General features: G+C 40.8%; 1 protein-coding gene across 1 annotated transcript; it reads right to left on the minus strand.

Moving 5' to 3' along the window:
- Positions 1–18,494: 18,494 nt before the first annotated feature.
- On the minus strand, positions 18,495–23,256 carry LOC139477145 (funoran endo-beta-hydrolase-like). Its single transcript, XM_071259696.1, has 3 exons — positions 23,017–23,256; positions 21,123–21,267; positions 18,495–19,945 (listed from the first exon to the last, which is right to left on the minus strand). Exons 1-3 carry the CDS (start codon positions 23,254–23,256, stop codon positions 18,495–18,497), a joined length of 1,836 nt encoding a protein of 611 aa, XP_071115797.1.
- Positions 23,257–24,021: the final 765 nt, after the last annotated feature.

A 24,021-nucleotide genomic window follows, 5' to 3' on the forward strand; every position in this document is an offset into this window, starting at 1 on the left:
CTAATCATTCGAATCAATTGTGCAAAGGCGGAGAGGTTCAGAAAAACGCCGACAGTTTTGATTGGAACTCACAATGTACGGGAACTCATTCCGTAATCACTGTGAGGAGGCACATTGTCAGACCGTGGCAGAGAACATGTTCCCGGAACTTCCTATCAAAGTGGTTTTCCGCCGTCTTCATCCTCTTTCTATATCCCCGCTGATGCGGAGATGGGGATGAGGAGAGGGGGGCGGCGACGGAGGGTTCTAACGTCGTGACGGCAGCGGTTCGGGAGACGGCAGCTTTTCCTGAAATAGCCACGTCGACATTTCAATTTAACGCTTGAAACGCTCAGACATATTTTCCAATTTCATGATTAATTAAAAAGACATCAATCCACCACAGGCGAATACATTTAGACGGGTAGGGAGCATGGGCCAAATACCATTTGAGTTAGACAACAGGATCGATATCTCTGCCAATATGTTTTTGAATTATGATTGACTTGTGTGAAACATTAAACATGTTTGACTCGCGAATCATTAAAATGAGACAGAAAAACGATTCATTTTAGGATTATTTGCGTGTTATAGCGGAACCCTATTTCTCTCAGCGCTTGGTGATATTTATGTACAATTCAAAGCCATGTTATACACGAATTTGTCATGTTTCTAAATTTATGAAACGTTTTCATAATTTTTAAATAATCATCCCTCTTAACATATTTGGAGGTATGCATTTTGCTATCTCTTTGTCCCATATAAGTTATAATGCTGTTTCGATATTTTTGTTTGCCAAATTTACCATATATTTTGCATTTTATGTATTTTATAAGTATTTGGCTGTATTTGGCTTACCAGTATTTTTTTTTCTTAATCTTACATCTTAATGTACACTGATGTGTCCATATTAGGATTTATCTAAGTGACTTCTAATATATATATATTAGTTCGATATCTCGATGAATACATTTGACCGTGGCGTTTAACCAAATCAGGTGATTTTTCCTTAGATTAAAATTGCATTACTTCAGTACTATTTGTACCAAATGAATATAGTGAGTGAGTGAGAATGGGTTTACGCCGCTTTTAGCAATATTCCAGCAATATCAAGGCGGGGGACACCAGAAATGGGCTTCACACATTGTACCCATGTCGGGAATCGAACCTGGGCTTTCGGCGTGACGAGCGAACGCTTTAACCACAAGGCTATCCCACCACCCCGAATGGAATATAGAATCATATAGGTGAAGAGGAGAATTATAAGTATTGGAAGACATACCATACAGTACAATGACCTAATCGTGTGTGTTTGTGTGTGTGTGTGTGTGTGTGTGTGTGTGTGTGCGTGTGTGCGTGCGTGTGTCGTGTGTGTGTGTGCGCGCGTGCGTGGGTGCGTGTGTGTGTCGTGTGTGTGTGTGAGCGTGCGTGCGTGTGTGCGTGCGTGGCGTGCGTCTGTGTGCGTGCGTGTGTCTGTGTCCTGTGTGAGCGTGCGTGCGTGCGTGGCGTGCGTCTGTGTGGGTGCGTGTGTCGTGTGTGTGTGTGTGTGTGTGTCGTGTGTGTGCGTGGCGTGCGTCTGTGTGTGTGCGTCTGTGTGCGTGCGTGGCGTGCGTCTGTGTGCGTGCGTGTGTCTGTGTCGTGTGTGTGCGTGCGTGCGTGCGTGCGTGGCGTGCGTCTGTGTGGGTGCGTGTGTCGTGTGTGTGCGTGGCGTGCGTCTGTGTGTGTGGGTGCGTGCGTGTCGTGCGTCTGTGTGTGTCGTGTGTGTGTGTGTCGTGTATGTGTGTGTGCGTGCGTGCGTGCGTGGCGTGCCTCTGTGTGTGTGTGTGTGTGTGTGTGTGTGTGTGTCGTGTGTGTGTGTGTGTGTGTGTGTGTGTGTGCGTGCGTGGCGTGCGTCTGTGTGTGTGTGTGTTCGGGGGAGGGGTGTGTGATGTCACTGAGTGACAGAACGTTATTTTACTCCGCATAAAGACGTTTACAGCTGTTATGGGTGACTTTTATGGGTAAATTTAGAATCAGCAGAAGTATGCGAAAATTACAGGATATCACGTTCCATCCTCCAGGGATGTTTGACGTAAGTTCTGTTTGCACAGGCGTACTATAACGCAAGGCCAGAAAATCATACACGCATCTGTTATAATGTCATAATATCTGTTATAATGTCATGATATCTGTTATAATGTCATGATATCTGTTATAATGTCATAATATCTGTTATAATGTCATAATATCTGTTATAATTAATATCTGTTATAATGTCATAATATCTGTTATAATGTCATTATATCTGTTATAATTAATATCTGTTATAATGTCATAATATCTGTTATAATGTCATGATATCTGTTATAATGTCATAATATCTGTTATAATGTCATAATATCTGTTATAATTAATATCTGTTATAATGTCATAATATCTGTTATAATGTCATTATATCTGTTATAATGTCATAATATCTGTTATAATGTCATAATATCTGTTATAATTAATATCTGTTATAATGTCATAATATATGTTATATTATCATATTATCTGTTATAATGTCATGATATCTGTTATAATTAATATCTGTTATAATGTCATAATATCTGTTATAATGTCATAATATCTGTTATAATGTCATAATATCTGTTATAATGGGTTAGGGTTAGGGTTAATAATATGGGTATGGCATAATATTGTTACGCTGATATGGACTTTCCGCATGTCTCCCATACAAAATATATACTGGAAAGATGCTTTACATTATCAGTAATCTATAATATCAATTGACACTTGCACGGAAATCACAACACTGGCAGCCACGTACTGAATGCGTGACGTCTACAATAGTTGTTTTTTATGATTTTATTTCTTTTTGGAGAACACAAACAAGTTTACAGAAATATAATTCACATGCAATCATGCACTACATACAGGTTTCAGAGTCAGGATGCTAAGACATCTTTGCTGGGTTGTGCAAGTGCGTGGGTTTACACGAATAGGTGGTGACAGTGTGACCAACGTTTCATAAACTGTGTGTACTTGCATTGTGAATATGGTATATTTCTGTCGATGTCATATTACGTGTAGACTAGTGTCGTTGGATGAAACATTAATTTTCGTGTTCATCATACCATCATTGATTTCAGTACGTCAAGCCTTAGACGACGTAACCTGTACATATAAGTGTGAGTGAGTGAGTTGGGTTTAACGCCGCTTTTAACAGTATTCCAGTTATATCACGGCGTGTCAGCTTAATGTGGGAAGAAAGCCCGAAGTGATGCAGGTCTCAGACGTTTACCACTTCGGTGAAACCCACGAGCACGGGTATGGTGCTGACAAACCTAGAAACATAATCGGGGTGAACCGGGATTCGAACCCACAATCATAGGTTTCTGACGTGCCCAATGGACGCAACTCTGCACAGCGAATCGCGGCGCCTTAGACGACTGGGCCACCCGTGCCCCCGTACATATAAGTAGGTTACATGGTTTAACTCATTATCAATGCACTGTTATTCCTTATCTGATCGTAATAACACATAAGGTTGGTAGGGTGGTTGGTTTTTTAACGCCACACTCAGCAATATTCCAGCTATATGGCGGCAGTCTGTAAATAATCGAGTATGGACCCGACAATCCAATGATTGGCATCATGAGCAATTGGGATCGATGACATGCATTAACCGAGTCAGAGAGCCTGACTACCCGATCGCGTTAATCGCCTTTTACGACAAGCATAGTCGCGTTTTACGACAAGCGTGGGTTGCTGAAGACCTATTCTAACCCGGATCTTCACGGGTCATAACACACAAGGATACTATCCAGTAAGTCTATGTGAATCGCCCCATTGTTATTTTCTTAAATAATCACGTCAGTCCATGTTTCACGTTATAAATCCTTTCACGTAGACTAAAATTCACTCTCTGAAATCTTACACAAATACTTCTTGACTCTAAAAATAAAAAATATTCCCTATGCTGATTTCAGATTTGTTGAATAGAGCTAGCTTGAGCTGGCTAGACTTGCTTCTGTATGCGTTTCTAGATATATTTTTTTTCATAGAATAAATATATTCCACGGTCATGGTGCAGGACTACCTTTCAGGTTATGAATTTATTATTTCAAAGAACACGTGTAACATGCCGATGAGGTCTTTTTTGAATACCAACCGTACTCATCGGCGTCACCTTACCCGACGTACAGTGAAGACCCATGAAGAGCCGGGGTAGAATAGGTCTTCAGCAACCCATGCTTGCCCTAAAAGGCGACTATGCTTGTCGTAAAAGGCGACTAACGGGATCGGGTGGTCAGGCTCGCTGACTTGGTTGATGCATGTCATCGATCCCAATTGCGTGGATCGATCCTCATGATATCAATCTGGTCCAGACTTGATTATTTACAGACCGCCATCATATAGCTGGAATATTGCTGAGTGCGGCGTAAAACAACAAACCAACCAACCAACCAAAATGTGACCACTGTAATTTGGAGACGCCAAAAAGTGTGGAACACTCTCTGATCAAATGCCCTGGGCACAATAACATAAGACAAAAATCTGAAGTGCTGTGTTGGAAGTTGATGATACACATTCTTTAGCTACAGTTTTGGGCCCTGGTATCATTTATGTCTCCTTGAAACGGACAGTTTTAGATTTTGTCTCTTTAACTGAAAAATATGACATTATATCAAATGGCTCTAACAGATTTAGTTCTATGATCCTAAATCATTTCAATATTTTATCATGTTGATCTATACCGCCTCCGTTGTCTAGTGGTAGAGCGTTGCTCGGGGAGCGGTCCCAGCCCGCGTCATACCAAAAGATGGTACTTTTTGTTACCCTGTCTGGCGCTCTGCATTAAGGGGCTAAAACAAGGACTGATCGGCTCGGGGTCAGTATACTGTGTCTGAGTCGAGTGAGTTCGCACTATAAATCGTTTTCAGTCCTGACTTGTACAAGCGCGCACGCACGCACGTACGCACGCAAGCACGCACGCATGTACACGTGGATCCACGTCGCTATATAAGTGCAATCATCTTGGACATGGCGTTAAACCTAATTTCACCTCACCTATTGGATCGTTGACTTGTTTGGCTGCGAGCCATAGTGTCCACACGGTGTATATCGTTGGTTTGGCTGGTCCGGGTTCGACTCTTTCCGGCTGCCTCAATACAGTTGGAATATTGCTGAGAGTGGCGTTTTGACAACAACAAAAAAGAGCCATTCATGTTCCAGGAATGAAAGTGCCTGCTTAAGAATTTTGTCCATACAATTAAAGGTTATTCTTCTGTCTTCTTTTCCCCATCATAAAATTTGATGTCCAATGTATAGGGGGCAGTCGTCTAAGTCGCGGCGATTCGCTGTGCAGAATTGCGTCCATTGGGCACGCCAGAAACCTATAATTGTGGGTTCGAATCCCGGTTCGCCCCGATTATGTCTCTAGGTTTGTCAGCACCATACCCATGCTCGTGGGTTTCACCGAAGTGGTAAACGTCTTAGACCTGCTTCACTTCGGGATTTCCTCCCACATTAAGCTGACACGCCGTGATATAACTGGAATACTGTTAAAAGCGGCGTTAAACCCAACTCACACTCCACTATAAAACTACCAGCACCCTTCAGTGGCATAGCAGTGTCCACCAGTAATCTGGCCTCGTTGCAGAGAGACAGTTGTGATTATCTCTTAACTGTCCATAGCCAGATAACTGGGTCCATGACTTTGTCAACTTTAACACCATCCTATGGTACGACTCCGGTGAGGGCAAATGTTTTGAAGTTTGATTCGTGTCTCTCATGTCACTAGATTGTCTTTCTGCGAATAATCGAGACTGGTTTATATTTAACTGGATGAAAGTGAAGATGTATTATCCTGATAGCTGGACCAAGGATATTTAGCCCGAAGTCATCATTCTGTGTTCACACATAGCGGACAGCTTGCTCAGTCAAGACGTTCGTGTGTCAGTTAAGATGATTTGTTTGTTTGTTTGTTTTTTTGTTTGTTTTTTAAGCCATACTCAGCAATATTCAAGTTATATGACGGTGGTCCGTAAATAATCAGACAATCCAGTGATTAATATCATGAGCATCGATCCACGCATTTGGGATCGATGACATGTATCAACCACTAACAGACTAACAGAAGGAAATATAGTTGGTTTGTTTGTTGTTTAACGCCGCACTCAGCAATATTCAAGCTATATGACGGCGGCCTGTAAATACTCGAATCTGGACCGGACAACCCAGTGATTGATCTCATGAGCATCGATCCATACAATTGGGATAGGATGACATGCATCAACCAAGTGAGCGAGCCTGACCACCCGATCTCGTTAGTCGCCTTTTACGACAAGCATAGTCGCGTTTTAACGACAAGCATAGTCGTCTTTTACGACAAGCATAGTCGCGTTTTTACGACAAGCATAGTCGCCTTTTACGACAAGCATTGTCGCCTTTTACGACAAGCATAGTCGTGTTTTACGACAAGCATAGTCGCGTTTTTACGACAAGCATAGTCGCCTTTTACGACAAGCGTTGACGCCTTTTTAGCGATATCATCATCTTAACGTATAAGAGGGACCATGTTAATGTTTGAGTGTAAGCATCCAAAGCCATGTTCAATCAGGTTTTTGCACGTAACACCTTAGACCCTAATGCAAGTTAATACATAGCGCACCTTGTGGTAGCAGATACCTCCGATATATAACAGCAGGCGGTTGGTTATCTTTTGTAAAGATTTTATTACGTGTGGATAATTTATTTGCTAAGGTGCAGGAGTTGACACAAGCTGTAGCCCCGTGCACGTGTTGTGCATGACATACACAAGGTAGCGACGTCAGCTGCTTCTCTATGTTACCCCACCCAAGATGAAACGAGGTGTGAAATTTTGAATCGCGTCAGTTATACTCCATGAACATTTTAACCAACCTCATAACTGTTCATGGTCCGTAACGTTTCCTGATACAGATGTTATGAGGGGTAAGATTGTATAATAAATATAAATAGACGTACTCTCCAATGAGACTTGATACAGATCTGGTCATACCTGTTAATAAGGAGCGAATGCGTGAGGTAAATACTGATTTGTACAATCCTTTAGCTGCATGGCAAACGTTCATCCCGTTGTTGAAACCTACGAATACAACCACTGCGACCCTTCAGAGCAGCTATATTCCACTGACACAATTAACAGTTGATTGTAAATGTTTTTTAATGAATTTAGAGGGATACCTGTAAAATGGTATCAATTACTGTGATCACATGCGTTTGACGTAAAGAAATCACCATTATTTGATACAAACGTGGCCAATTAAATTAATATTGTTTTACAGAAGGGCGGTCGGGTAGCCTAGTGTTTAAAGCGTTCGCTCGTCACGCCGAAGACCCGGGTTCGATTCCCAACATGGGTACAATGTGTGAAGCCCATTTCTGGTTTCCCCCGCCGTGATATTGCTGGAATATTGCTAAAAGCGGCGTAAAACCATACTCACTCACTCACTATATTATAGAAGCAAGGTATATCTTTATTTTTAATTCGAACAGATTATATATTACCTGAACATTAACATGTAGAGCACATGGTTTGATGAATATACAGCAAAAGGATACGATTTTGTCTCAACGCCTAACTGAAAGTTACAGCACATCTCGTGTACGTAAGGTGTAGAAAACACGATAACTAGAACCATATCTAAGTCAAGAACTTCTACTTATACACAACCTGAAATACCCATCGAAGAAGTATTATTTATGTGACAATTGTCTGTACCCGACCCTACATGATATGTGGAAGAAGGACTACTTCCGTAACAATTATGTGTAGCTGAACCTACAAGATATACTGGCGAAGAGCCATATCTGTGACAACTGTATGTAGCCGAACCTACAAGATATGTTGAAGAGTGATTATTTCTGTGACAATTGTCTGTAACCGACCCTACATGATATGTGGAAGAAGGACTACTACTGTAACAATTATGTGTAGCTGAACCTACAAGATATTTTGACGAAGGACCGTATCTGTGACAACTGTAGGTAGCCGAACCTACAAGATATGTTGAAGAAGTATTATTTATGTGACAATTGTCTGTAACCGACCCTACATGATATGTGGAAGAAGGACTACTTCCGTAACAATTATGTGTAGCTGAACCTACAAGATATATTGACGAAGGGCCATATCTGTGACAACTGTATGTAGCCGAACCTACAAGATATGTTGAAGAGTGATTATTTCTGTGACAATTGTCTGTAACCGACCCTACATGATATGTGGAAGAAGGACTACTTCCGTAACAATTATGTGTAGCTGAACCTACAAGATATATTGACGAAGGGCCATATCTGTGACAACTGTATGTAGACGAACCTACAAGATATGTTGAAGGGTGATTATTTCTGTGACAATTGTCTGTAGCCGAACCTACTAGATATATGGACGAAGGGTCATTTTTGTGACAACTGTGTGCAACCGACTCTACAAGATATCGATATATTGAAGAAGGAATATTTCTGTAACAATTATGTGTAGATGAACCTACAAGATATATTCACGAAAGGCCATTTCTGTGGGAACTGTATGTAGCCGAACCTTCAAGATATGTTGAAGAGGGATATTTTTGGTGACAATTGTCTGACATCAATCGCTGGAATGGCTGGTCCAGATTCGACTCTTTCCAGCGTCTCACATGGAGCTTGGATTGTAGCTGAGAAGGAAAATCGAGTACTTCATTGAACTTCCAGTCCGTTTCTATTCCTATACTGCATTTCCTACAATGCGGGGGATACTTAATTTTTTAATAGTTGAACAGGGGTTGGACTAATGTGTCAGAAGGAATTCGAGCACCCCGATGAAAATCAAAAGTCTGCTCCTTTGCATACTCTTAAGCAAAGGAGGGGATACTCGGAGTTAACTTTTCGTTTCCAAAACTGTAAGATTTACAAGTATACATGCATTAGTATCTGGTAATAGTTGCATGATAATGTTCCAATGAACGAATTGGGAACACGTTACAACCGATAGTGAAGTATGACACAAGATGTCAAGACCATCAATGATGTTGATGTCTAGACATCCTTCCTTGCACACTATGGAGTGGGGTTCAGACACCTCCATAGTCACACACACACACACGCACGCACACACGCACGCACGCACGCACACACAAACACACAAACAGACACACACACAAACACACACACACGCACGCACACACACACACACACGCACGCACACACACACAAACACACAAACAGACACACGCAAACAAACACACACAGAAACACAGAAACACACACACACACACACACACACAAACACACACACAAACACACACACACACATCATAACCGATCCAATGCCAAATCCACTATCATGAGGTTCCAGGTTGACATAAGCTTGACGTTTATTTTGATATCGCCAGACATGACCACGCCTATAAAGGAAGTACAAAGTAATTCGGGACTGATTGAAAACATGACACGTAACAAGCGACGATTACCTCAGCTTCGACGTTGTGCACACCTTTGACGTTTGTTGGCATTATTGCGATTGTAAGGGGCGACACAACGCGTGGCCGTCGAGCATGGCGATGAGCTGCATGTAGACGATTTCTAATCGTCTGACCCCGAACTCCTACTCCAGCAGCCCAAAGAACGTTTGCAGCAATTGGATTTGCAGACTGAGCTCGATTTCGTACAACCTGGTTTCGGATCAATCATCCTGCACTCTTGTCGTTGGGACTCGGGACCGCCTGAAAGGGGTTGAACGTCACCATTTTGGGTTTATTGGTACCTGTTCCACTGTTTGCTAATCACAGACTGTTTATTCACATACAATGAATGGAATCAAGTAAATCTCAACAGTATGATGAGCAGAATCAATAAAATTGACATAAATGGTCCACAGAGACCTTCTGTAAAGGTGTCAAAATCAGGAATGACACCCTAAGCACGTGTGTGGCGACATTGCGTGGTGTTTTGGTATTATGTTTTACAGACATAAACGTTCTTGCATAGGATGTTTGTCGTCAACAATTATATTTGTTCATATACTTGGTATATATATTGATATGCCATGATCCCTACTTTCTTTAAAGGGATAGTTTTCGTAGAGCTTCCAGAACCAGAAAATCCCTTTCTACTGTCAGACATGCATTGTGTGTACTCCAAAAGTGAAAATGTGCTTTTGTGTCGTCAACGAATTAGAAGTCCATGCACGTGTAATAATGCTCCACACATGTGTAATGATACTCCATGCACGTGTAATAATTCTTCATGCACGAACACCACGTTAATCATGTGTACTTTGCATACGGGCCACCCCCTTTTGGATGACGTTGAGTTCATTGAGTGAATATTTTACCTAAATTAAACATCGAATATGTGATTCACACATTGCCAAAAGACAAAAGACATAGTATGATTTGCACTCTTTTCTATTGTAGTTGTTGCCATTCAGCATGGAAACTATCATCTTGTAGGGAAAGTTGCTTTGTGGCAAGTGTTTTAGATGTCACCTATATATATGTGCCATTTTCGTATCCATCACTTTCATGTGTGCCACTTTCGTATGCATCACTTTCATATCTACCACTTTCGTATGCATCACTTTCATATCTACCACTTTCGTATGCATAACTTTCATATGTGCCACTTTCGTATGCATCACTTTCATATCTACCACTTTCGTATGCATCACTTTCATATCTACCACTTTCGTATGTGTCACTTTCATATGTATCATTTTCGTATGTGTCACTTTCATATGTGCCTATTTCGTATGTATCACTTTCCTATCTACCACTTTCGTATGCATCACTTTCAAATGTGCCACTTTCGTATCCATCACTTTCATATCTACCACTTTCGTATGCATCACTTTCATATCTACCACTTTCGTATGCATCACTTTCATATGTGCCACTTTTGTATGCATCACTTTCATATCTACCACTTTCGTTTGCATCACTTTCATATCTACTACTTTCGTATATATCACTTTCATGTCTACCACTTTCGTATGCATTACTTTCATATGTGCCACTTTCGTATCCATCACTTTCATATCTACCACTTTCGTGAGCATCACTTTCATATCTACCAATTTCGTATGCATCACTTTTATATGTGCCACTTTCGTATGCATCACTTTCATATCTACCACTTTCGTATGCATCACTTTCATATCTACCACTTTCGTATGCATCACTTTCATATCTACCACTTTCGTATGCATCACTTTCATGTCTACCACTTTCGTATGTGTCACTTTCATATGTATCATTTTCGTATGTGTCACTTTCATGTGTGCCACTTTCGTATGCATTACTTTCATATCTACCACTTTCGTATGCATCACTTTCATATGTTCCACTTTCGTATCCATCACTTTCATATCTACCACTTTCGTATGCATCACTTTCATATCTACCACTTTCGTATGCATCACTTTCATATGTGCCACTTTTGTATGCATCACTTTCATATCTACCACTTTCGTATGCATCACTTTCATATCTACCACTTTCGTATGTGTCACTTTCATGTCTACCACTTTCGTATGCATTACTTTCATATGTGCCACTTTCGTATCAATCACTTTCATATCTACCACTTTCGTATGCATCACTTTCATATCTACCAAATTTCGTATGCATCACTTTTATATGTGCCACTTTCGTATGCATCACTTTCATATCTACCACTTTCGTATGCATCACTTTCATATGTGCCACTTTCGTATCCATCACTTTCATATCTACCACTTTCGTATGCATCACTTTCATATCTACCACTTCCGCATGCATCACTTTCATATCTACCACTTTCGTATGCATCACTTTCATATCTACCACTTTCGTATCCATTACTTTCATATCTACCACTTTCGTATGTATCAATTTCATATCTACCACTTTCGTATGCATCATTTTCATATCTACCACTTTCGTATGCATCACTTTCATATCTACCACTTTCGTATGTGTCACTTTCATATCTACCACTTTCGTATGCATCACTTTTATATCTACCACTTTCGTATCCATCACTTTCATATGTGCCACTTTTGTATGCATCACTTTCATATCTACCACTTTCGTATGCATCACTTTCATATCTACCACTTTCGTATGTGTCACTTTCATGTCTACCACTTTCGTATGCATTACTTTCATATGTGCCACTTTCGTATCAATCACTTTTATATCTACCACTTTCGTATGCATCACTTTCATATCTACCAAATTTCGTATGCATCACTTTTATATGTGCCACTTTCGTATCCATCACTTTCATATCTACCACTTTCGTATGTATCACTTTCATATGTGCCACTTTTGTATCCATCACTTTCATATCTACCACTTTCGTATGCATCACTTTCATATCTACCACTTCCGCATGCATCACTTTCATATCTACCACTTTCGTATGCATCACTTTCATATCTACCACTTTCGTATGCATCACTTTCATATCTACCACTTCCGCATGCATCACTTTCATATCTACCACTTTCGTGTGCATCACTTTCATATCTACCACTTCTGCATGCATCACTTTCATATCTACCACTTTCGTATGCATCACTTTCATATCTACCACTTTCGTATCCATTACTTTCATATCTACCACTTTCGTATGTATCAATTTCATATCTACCACTTTCGTATGCATCATTTTCATATCTACCACTTTCGTATGCATCACTTTCATATCTACCACTTTCGTATGCATCACTTTCATATCTACCACTTTCGTATGCATCACTTTCATATCTACCACTTTCGTATGCATCACTTTCATATCTACCACTTTCGTATGCATTACTTTCATATGTGCCACTTTCGTATCCATCACTTTCATATCTACCACTTTCGTATGCATCACTTTCATATCTACCAATTTCGTATGCATCACTTTTATATGTGCCACTTTCGTATCCATCACTTTCATATCTACCACTTTCGTATGCATCACTTTCATATGTGCCACTTTTGTATGCATCACTTTCATATCTACCACTTTCGTATGCATCACTTTCATATCTACCACTTTCGTATGCATCACTTTCATATCTACCACTTTCGTATGCATCACTTTCATATCTACCACTTTCGTATGCATCACTTTCATATCTACCACTTTCGTATGCATCACTTTCATATCTACCACTTCCGCATGCATCACTTTCATATCTACCACTTTCGTATGCATCACTTTCATATCTACCACTTTCGTATCCATTACTTTCATATCTACCACTTTCGTATGTATCAATTTCATATCTACCACTTTCGTATGCATCATTTTCATATCTACCACTTTCGTATGCATCACTTTCATATCTACCACTTTCGTATGCATCACTTTCATATCTACCACTTTCGTATGCATCACTTTCATATCTACCACTTTCGTATGCATCACTTTCATATCTACCACTTTCGTATGCATCACTTTCATATCTACCACTTTCGTATCCATCACTTTCATATCTACCACTTTCGTATGTGTCACTTTCATATGTACCACTTTCGTATGCATCACTTTCATATCTACCACTTTCGTATGCATCACTTTCATATGTGCCACTTTCGTATGCATCACTTTCATATCTACCACTTTCGTATGCATCACTTTCATATGTGCCACTTTCGTATGTATCAATTTCATATCTACCACTTTCGCATGCATCACTTTCATATCTACCACTTTCGTATGCATCACTTTCATATCTACCACTTTCGTATCCATCACTTTCATATCTACCACTTTCGTTTGCATCACTTTCATATCTACCACTTTCGTATGCATCACTTTCATATCTACCACTTTCGTATGCATCACTTTCATATCTACCACTTTCGTATGCATCACTTTTATATCTACCACTTTCGTAAGCATCACTTTCATATCTACCACTTTCGTATGCATCACTTTCATATCTACCACTTTCGTATCCATTACTTTCATATCTACCACTTTCGTATGTGTCTCTTTCATATCTACCACTTTCGTATGCATCACTTTCATATCTACCACTTTCGTATGCATCACTTTCATATGTGCCACTTTCGTATCCATCACTTTCATATCTACCACTTTCGTATGCATCACTTTCATATGTGCCACTTTCGTTTGCATCACTTTCATATCTACCACTTTCGTATGCATCACTTTCATATCTACCACTTCCGTTTGCATCACTTTCATATCTACCACATTCGTATGCATCACTTTCATATCTACCACTTTCGTATGCATCACTTTCATATCTACCACTTTCGTATGCATCACTTTCATATCTACCACTTTCGTATGCATCACTTTCATATCTACCACTTTCGAATGCATCACTTTCATATCTACCACTTTCGTATGCATCACTTTCACATCTACCACTTTCTAATGCATCACTTTCATAAGTGACACTTTCGTATGCATCACTTTCATATTTCGGCTAAGCTTTCACAATTTAGAAATTGAACACAGGCGACATTTTAATATTCCTCGTGAATGTAGAATTTGTAAAGCTCTTAAGCCATATTGAAAATGAATATCTTGAAACCTTAGGTGACAGAGAATGTATACTCATAATATCATACATGCCTTACATAGTGTCTTATAAGTCATGTACATCAAAAATCCTCTACCTTATATCACTGGGTATGTTTTAACTGAGTCCCCGGTGGATCATAGAGAAAATGTGAGTATATTTGACTGTTATTTCAGGCTTTGTTTAGGAAAAACTACACGCGGTAATCTTCAGCTTCGCATGTAAGGAGAACTGGAAATACAATTTAAATGACAAATGGTAGTTTAACTTAAAATCTAGATTACAGACAATGTATATACCACAAACTGGAGGTCACGAAATAATAATAGCAACAATCAAGAAGCAGATCATTGGCAGGCACAAAACACACTTTTATCACGTGACCTCAATTAAATGGATTACAACAACTGGACACGTGGCGTGATTTCAAACCACTGGCCAATCACTGTTTGGAGTTGTGAGTACCATTTAGCTGAGATCTATTTAAAACAATTAGGAATTCCAAATTTCCATTCATTTTCGTCTGTAAACTCTGATGTGTTTCTTATATTTGTGTTATGTAAATGATATTAGCAGACAAAAGGCACTGCGTGCAATACACGCATACAAATGTCTAGTGCGTGTTTTGTCGATTGATGCGTGAAACACGCACGTTTCTGCGTTAAAGCGAACCCTGACCCGTGATTTTGATCCCTACATTGTGTCAAACAATGTACTGGTGAGAGGCTTGTGCTAATAAATGAGTCTGTCTCACTATCTGTCTGTCTGTCTGTCTGTCTGTCTATATATTCAGCCACTGAAAAGTATATCTCGCGAGTACCTTGAATTCAGTATAACAATGTCGTCCCATCACCTTTGCAGCCGTGCCATCTGCTTCGCTCAGTGGCACACCCTTTAGTGGAGAGCACAACTTCAGCATCATTCCAGCATTTTACGACGCTTCAACAAGTGAACATTTGCCAAAGAAATGGCGGCATGTATGTCATCAAATATGCTATGCAAAATAAGTAGGGGAAGTATGTTGTGTAGAGGTGAAACTAGAGGAAAATACACCACGGTCTGGCAATGAAAAAAGCAGTCAAGGCCGTAGTTAACCTTTTTTGACGGGGGGGGGGGGGGGGGGGGGGAGAGATTTATTCCTTTTTTATTCAAGTTAACTTTCATTCAAGTTAAGTTACGGCACTGCAAATGATTTATGCGGGAAAAACATTTCCGAAGAAATCAAGGTCCCAAACACAACGTCAAGGGAACGTCAGCACTGGGATAATCGACGTTGGGCTTACGTCATGTTTTCGGACGATTCGAGGTTCACTCTCGACTTCCATGACCGAAGTCGTAATGAGTGTTTTGTCCACGTGTACAGCATGATCGTTCTGGGGGTGGGGGTGGGTCTATAACGGTATGTAATGGTATCACGATGACTGGCCAAACGGCACTCCAAATTGTCCATGGCAGATCTAGAGTCACAGGTCAGAACTATTTGGACAACACCATTGCACCACTCGCGTTGCCACTTGCACAACGTGTTGGGCATTTTTTATATTTCAAGATAATAATGCACATGCTCATCGTGCAGGGATTGTATGTTCACGATGAACTTGCTGTTGCTACCCGTGAAGATTCGGGGTAGAATAGGTCTTCAGCAACCCATACTTGCCGTAAAAGGCGACTATGCTTGTCGTAAAAGGCGACTAACGGGATCGGTTGGTCAGGCTCGCTGACTTGGTTGATGCATGTCATCGATCCCAATTGCGTGGATCGATGCTCATGATATTAATCACTGGATTGTCTTGTCCAGACTCGAATATTTACAGACCGCCGTCATATGGCTGTAATATTGTTGAGTGCGACATTTAACAGCAAACCAACCAATCACCCAACCCACTCACTGATCAGTGGAACACAAGTCAAGCTGACATTGGTCGAGCCATCACAAAATTGCCTTGTGCATGTCTGGCCAACAGAGTCGGTATTACCCGGTAAAAGTGACGTTTCTAATTTGACCAAGAGCGCCACCATCTCATCAAACCAGCCATTAGAACACATTAAATCTGATCGCCTACTCCACAGCAGATAAGATGACATCATTTCAATTTGCCAAACCATGTACTACTAGTTGATAAAAACATATGTCTTGATGATTCGAATTCGCGAACACCTTGTGTCATCACAAAGATTCAGTGATAGTTTTCAACACTCTTTTGCCTTTTACGCCAAATGAAATCTGTTTCGGCACATTGCATTGGCGTTTAATTAATGTTGTTCTAATCAATTTAAATTTAATTAAAGTCAGGATAATAATATGCGTTCACTTTTATTATCCTGTGTCTATTGTACAGATGCTAGCTGGCGACACCATCTCCCTGTCAGACCATCCATGTGATTTTGTGTGTTTCTAATTTCCATGCCCAACTGTGCAAAAACCGTTCTCAAGTTGATCGATACGGTGATATTATCACGTATGACGATTCGTGTATCGCTGCAGGGTGTTTAAAGCCGTCAAAGTGCAGGCGTTATACGACAAGAAAAGACACCACACAATAGGCAAGACCACTCCTCTTCTTTGAACATTCAATAAATTACAATGCCGTGTAGGAAAAGTAAAATTCTTTTTTTTTTCTGCAGGGTGAGATGACATTTATGCAAGCGGTCGATTGGGTGAATATGACACTTATCTTTCTGAAACGACATCGTATGTTGGCCATATAAATCATCCGATCGTGTTTAATGTATGCAATGTTTTGAATGTATTTTTTCCATAACTACTTTCCGATTTTATCCAAATTGGGTGCAATTCCATATATTTAATAGAGGTTGTCAAATAACTTCGGATCTTACACGTGTGTCAAATGTCCCGTGGTTTGGCAGCCATATGTTGATTGGTCGGTTTGTTGTTTAGCGCCGCACTCAGCAATATTCCAGCTATATGACGGCGGTCTGTAAATATTCGAGTCTGGTCCAGACAAACCAGTGATTAATATCATGAGCATCTATCCGAGCAATTCGGATCGATGACATGCATCAACCGAGTCAGCGAGTCTGACCATCCGATCCCGTTAGTCGCCTCTTACGACAAGCATAGTCGCCTTTACCGCAAAGATTGGTTGCTGGGGACCTATTCTACTCCGGATCTTCACGGTTCTGCAGCCATATCGTATACACGGCTTTTGGTATGCAATCAAAGTCTACTTTGGCCGAGAAAGTCTTATAAATATGGACAAAACACAAAGCAAAAGGCATTATTCTTACCTTTCAGGAATATTCTATAAAATGTCGCGCCGATTTTGTATGATTTTGCATTTGATAATTTTTTTAAATACCGTCGGGAGATGAGAAACACTATATCATTTAGATGGCCTGACACTAATCTCAACTAATCATAGGCAAAGTCTAAATAAACTAATATATAACATTAAGGCGATAGAAGAAGATAATTTGAATCAGGCGTCTTATGCGCAGCAACTAGAAGGATGGATGGAGGAGTATTTGTTTTGTAAATATTCACTTCATTTTTTCAATGAACCTCGATATGTTTGCCCTCTTGGGTCATAAATACTTGTTATGCCACAACTCGATCAGATAGAATCTGAGTGGATGAGGCATACTTTAAGTAGTTTAAGAAATTATCACTGATCCCCGCTTCAGCTGGTGGTATAAGTATTCCATCTTACCCTGCCTGGCGATTAGATAGAATCGGCACAAAGGGCTAAAACAAGGACTGATCGGCTCGGAGTCAGTACGCTGTGTCTGAGTGTTCGAGTTCATGGTTTTCCAGTGGGCTTGCACGAAATAGACGATATTAGTCCGAGCTAGTACAAGTCCCAACCCCCCCCCCCCCCCCCGCCCGCACTGCCACTTCACCCACATTACACACACACACACACTTGCATGCATGGTAGATAAGTGTGATAATCAACGTTAAGTCCCATTTCATCTCACCTCACATTACAAAAGACACTTGGTAATGTCAACTGGTTTATTGAAGTTTGCCTGCAACCAACGCCACAGACGTCACGTGCCCTCCATTACCTGCAAATGTCATGGCAACGGTGTTTGATGACCGGACATGACCCTCCGGTACCCAGAATTCCCACATCTGCCATTGTGTCTTAGCTTCGTCTTTATCAGCGTCATACAGCATGAATGTGGATGGCAGCTTGTACCCGTTGAACATGATGCCGAGGGGTTTGCCATTGGTGTTCTTGGTCCGACTCACTCCAACTCTCAACAACGCGGAATTGTAGCCAGAGCTTGGTACACTGATGGTAGTCTCAGCATGTCCGTTGCTGATGGGGATTATCATCTCCTTACCGTAGTAGGTGTTTTCATTGTTAGTACGCAGGCTTCCAAAGTTGTAGCTGGTTTTAAACTTGTATAAGCAGGTAGACTCCCCAGGAAGACTAACTTTGCCGCTGTAGGAAAAGTGTACGTTAGAGTGCATTGCTGGGTTACCGTTCTCGTACTGAATACACGTCGATTCACCAGAGGTAGGATTAATCCACCCGTTCTTAAAGTCCAGCTTGACATTCTCTGATGAGGTGCCGTAGTTGTGGAGTAGAATCGACATCTCTTTGTTGTCTGGGTCAGCCAGAGCCAGAGAGGCAACTAACCTCTCCCATCCGGAGTATTCGCTGGTGACCGTAAGGAACTTCTGATTATTATACAAATATTTCCAGAACTTGAAGAATTTGGTCATTTGAGTCTCTTGACCATTCCCTGTAAACAAGGACCAGTTGAGGCTGGTGTGTCCGGGGTATTGTTCATTGGACAACATAAATACAATGGCCCTGTCTATAAACTCTCTGAGGTTAAGGTAGGTGAACATATGACCATTGGGTTGGTAGATAGTTGCAAAGTCTATCAAACCACTATGGGACCATTGATCCATTCCCATAACTCGATCCCTTCCAAACTCACTGATTATGATAGGAACGTTTTTACCCTTCTTGATATGTGAATAATTTTCTATCATATCAATGGCAGCAACCAGTCGAGCTTCGTTGAAGCCGGTGAAGCGGTGATTGCCACCCGTAACACGCAGATCATTGTAAGCGTGGAAGGAGAAGAAGTCCAAATGATCCAAGGACATGTCCAGAAATCCGGCTGCTTTCTTCCACAAGCGGAAGTTGTCCATATCGCCCATTTCCAGGAGGTATCCAGAATATGTGGGCCCACCAACCTTCATTCCAAAGCGTGACTTCAGCTTTTGGGCGACAATTCGATGGAAGTCAACAACAGTCTGGTCAGACAGGAACTGCCAGTGAGCGTTAGGTTCATTGATGACTTCAAATATATGGGGGATGTTGCCGCCAGTATAGTCCTTGGCACTCTGAACCATTAGCGACACAAACTCTGCTGCAGCGTCAAGGTTGTTGGGGAACTGCCCTTGGTGTTGAGACGTGTCCATCCATTTCGGCCAGTGTGTACCTTATTGAAACAATAGTCCAACAACATTGTTAAGATTTGCTATTTTTGTTTCATTTGTCTTATATTAATACCCATCAGTTCGTTTGTTGGTTGGTTGGTTTGTTGTTTAACGCCGCACTCGGCAATATTCCAGCTATATGATGGCGGTCTGTAAATAATCAAGTCTGGACTAGACAACCCAGTGATTAACATCATGAGCATCGATCCACGCAATTGGTATCGATGACATGCATCAACCAAGTTAGCGAGCCTGACCACCCGATCCCGTTAGTCGCCTCTTACGACAAGCATAGTCGCCTTTACGACATGTACAGTATGTTATATGACAGTAAGTTAATTTTTAATACATTGTAATAATTGTAAGATATAGTTTCTAATATTTATCAGTTCATCAATGCTTGGGCGGCGGGGTACCAAAGGACAGTCTTCAATTCACCACATGGCCACAATGTGTGAAGCCATTTTTGGTGTCCCCGTCTTGAAGTAGCTGAAATGTTGCTGAAAGCGGCGTAAGACTATACTTATGAACTCAATACGGATAGACGATCCAAGAGGCGTAACCAGCGTTACTTTTCTTTGTTTGTTTGTTTGTTTCTCTGGAGTAGACAATCCAGTGATTGATATAACGAGCATCGATCCACGCAATTGGGAATGATGACATGCACCAACCAAGTTAGCGAGCCTGACCACCCGATCCCGTTAGTCGCCTTTTACGACAAGCATAGTCACCTTTTAAGGCAAGCAAGGGTTGCTGAAGACCTATTCTACCCCGGATCTTCACGGGCCCATACCCATCAGCATTTTACTGACTTTGTTATAGGGTTAGAAAAATATAATGATTTTTTTCCAATGATTGAGATGGGTTGTGTTTTGTTTTAAATGGTAGACAAAAGTTCTTTTTAGTTTGCTTGTGTGTGAATCAATCATTGATATATGCTTTTAGTTTGTCAACCACATCTACGACCTGTCCGTGCATATTAAGGTATATCCATAATACAGAGAACAAATATTTTTACGAAGCAGCCTTGGCTTCAAATACATTGGTGCTTCACATATCAGGATGGCCAAAACTTGCAAGGAAACAACTTAAGGTGTGTCATCTACTTGCAGACAACCACGCGCCTAATATGACGGATACAAACTAATGACTAATTTGCCGACTAAGTTTCCAACTTACCACTAATTTCCCAGACCAAGTTATCAATATCACTGCCGTACCCATTCCGCTGTCCCATGAATGTTTTCCACATCTTCGATTGCAATGCATGGTCCTGGGCGTAGTTCGGATTTGGGTAGCCATGGTGACTTGGATTCTCGGACCACTAGTTAACGTGAAAGTAAATTAAAAAATATTAATTTATGATATTTTATATTTAATTAATTTATAATATTTAATATTTTACATTGACTTTGTCTTTCACACATCGCACGTGCAATTTCACAACTGATAAGCATTCTTTTTCTCGCAAGATACAATTTTAGACTCGGATCAATATCCAAATTTATCGGCTAAGTCGGCATACGTTGTTCATTTACAGAATCACTAACAATCGGAACAGCCCCGAGTTTTTCTGGAAGTGGGTCAGGACTCTTGAAAGGGCCTTAGGATTGCACAGATAAGAGTCTACAGAACACTTTTTTACACATTCTTGCTGACAATGCATTGCTATTCATGTACAGATGTCTATGTGGTAAATGAGACCACGCGATACGAACTTCATGGAGTTTTGGAATCCTACATTAAAGAAAAGTGAGTGAGTGAGTGAGTTAAAGTTTAACTTCACATCGGTAATATTTCAGCCATATCGTGACGAAACAAAATTTTAAATTAACAATATATATTAAACTATTTACAATATTTTTATAAACCGTATGGCTGACTTACTTTCCTCACTATCAAGGCCTAGAATTACATAATCATGTTTGGCCACATGTCTCCCTCCCTCACAGTTGTCTTTACACTGGTCTTAACAAGTTCCTTGATCAAACCCCCCATTAATCTGTTCTGCTTATTTATAATGATTATGTAATTTTAGTCCTTGATAGTGGGAAATAGAGAATCTCACCTGAGTGTCTTTTGATATCAAATATATCAACACGAGTTGATAAAAGTGGAAAAATTCCGAGGCTTGCCGAGGATTTTTGCTACTTTTATCAACGAGCGTTGATATATTTGATATCAAAAGACACAAAGGGCGAGATTTTATTTATCATCCAACATCATTCTTCCAGCTTTTTCAATTTGTTGACAGTAATTAGCAGTGTCTTCAGTGTAAAAAAGTACTGCTTAACAGCTTCAGTAGCAGAGCCATTAGTGATGTCATTTGATTGTGACGTCATGGTAACCAGTGACGACACAATGGTCTGCAAAGCATTGTGATGTAATTTCATTGCAGCGATATCTACAGTGTAGATATCGCTTGATCTCATCCAAGTGATATCTCCTGTGGGAGCCAGTTTTGGATGATAAAAGTAGGTCAGCCATACATTGGATGACAGCTGTCTGGAACAGAATGGGTGAGGTCCAGTAATGTATATTCTGTTTCAATGTGTGCATTCTACCAATGGCAACATGGCACACATACTTAACCCACACCCAAAGATATTAGGGGCGACCTGACGAAGGTCGATATTGTCAAAGATAGAGACATCACCTGCAACTTTATTATGCCTCAAAGCGAGATTGACCAATCAGAGAAACCACGTTCGTGACTTTATTTATGAAAAAATACAGAGAAAAAAAGGTCAGCGACTTTCAAATAGCATCGTCATAGAACATACGGTATTATGACGTCACAAACAAGAAACGTGCGCCAATAACGTCACATAGCAATAGAATAGATCGCAGCCCGTCGTTTAGGGAAAGCGGAGCTATCAAGTTACAGTGGCCCGTAGATTTCTGTTAACGGGCGGGCATTTGTATGGTAATTCTATCCATTTTAGCTATAGCACTTTACGAATATTGAGCAGGGCTCACGCCCCGCCCAATATTTTCCTGCTAACCTAATATGACAACGTATACGGCAACTAAATACACTACAACTAATAATATGTCGGATGAATGCACTTACATTTTCAAAGAAATGGTCATTCAGATCTCGGTTCAGCCAACGTCCAGATGGAGTTCCAAGAGACTTACAATGAGAGATCAGATTGAGTCGGTCCAGCCCATTATGCTTGTTCCATCTGTCAGATTCGTAATGAACTCGTCCGCCCTGGGACAGCCATTGGTTGTAGATGGTGACAGTGGTGTCGGAGAGGACGGTGTGTCCAAGAAACAGGATGTGCACTGCCAGGCCCGGGGATAACATTGTCAGAATTCTACTAGTTCTATATCAGACCTTTTTATATACCACAATATTTATGTGAAAACGACCACATGTTAGCCTGTCCCAAAATATGGTTAAATATTATCAAGGATTGTTAGTTGGTTTATGCCATTGAGATAACATGCAGCTTATTTGACCCATTATCATGACTCGGAGTGGTGGAGAAACGATATTGCTGTTAGTGAGGAGTGAGTATGGTTTTACGCCGCTTTTAACAATATTCCAGCAATATCACGGCGGGGGACACCAGAAATGGGCTCCACACATTGTACCCATGTCGGGAATCGAACCCGGGTCTATGGCGTGACGAGCGTACGCGTTAACCACTAGGCTACCCGACCGTCCTATTGCTGTAAGAGTTAAATGACAAGATAAGCTTTATTTTGTTTACCATATAAGACATCAATATAGAGAGCGAGTGACTGTGAGCGAGTTGGGTTTAACGCCGCTTTTAACAGTATTCCAGTTAGCGTCTCAGCTTAATGTGTTAGGAAAACCCGAAATGACGCAGGTCTCAGACGTTTACCACTTCGCTTAAACCCACGAGGACGGGTATGGTGCTGACAAACCTAAAAACAAAATCGGGGCGAACCGGGATTCGAACCCACAATCATAGGTTTCTGGGGTGCCCAATGGACCAAACTCTGCACAGCAAATCGCGGTGCCTTGAGTCTGGACCAGACAATCCAGTGATTTATATCATGAGCATCGATCCATGCAATAGGGATCGATGACATGCATCAACCA

The sequence above is a fragment of the Haliotis cracherodii genome, unplaced genomic scaffold (genome assembly GCF_022045235.1).
Source record: "Haliotis cracherodii isolate W230 unplaced genomic scaffold, xgHalCrac1.p SCAF_31, whole genome shotgun sequence".
Classification (NCBI taxonomy): Eukaryota; Metazoa; Mollusca; class Gastropoda; order Lepetellida; family Haliotidae; genus Haliotis; species Haliotis cracherodii.

What these genes read in the sequence shown, in the direction of transcription:
- LOC139477145 (XM_071259696.1), bottom strand. Translation starts at nt 23,256, where the DNA reads ATGTTATCCCCGGGCCTGGCAGTGCACATCCTGTTTCTTGGACACACC. An exon ending in ATGACCATTTCTTTGAAAAT is followed by an intron (nt 21,268 to 23,016) that starts GTAAGTGCATTC and finishes CACGTTAACTAG; the next exon opens with TGGTCCGAGAATCCAAGTCA. An exon ending in CTTGGTCTGGGAAATTAGTG is followed by an intron (nt 19,946 to 21,122) that starts GTAAGTTGGAAA and finishes TGTTTCAATAAG; the next exon opens with GTACACACTGGCCGAAATGG.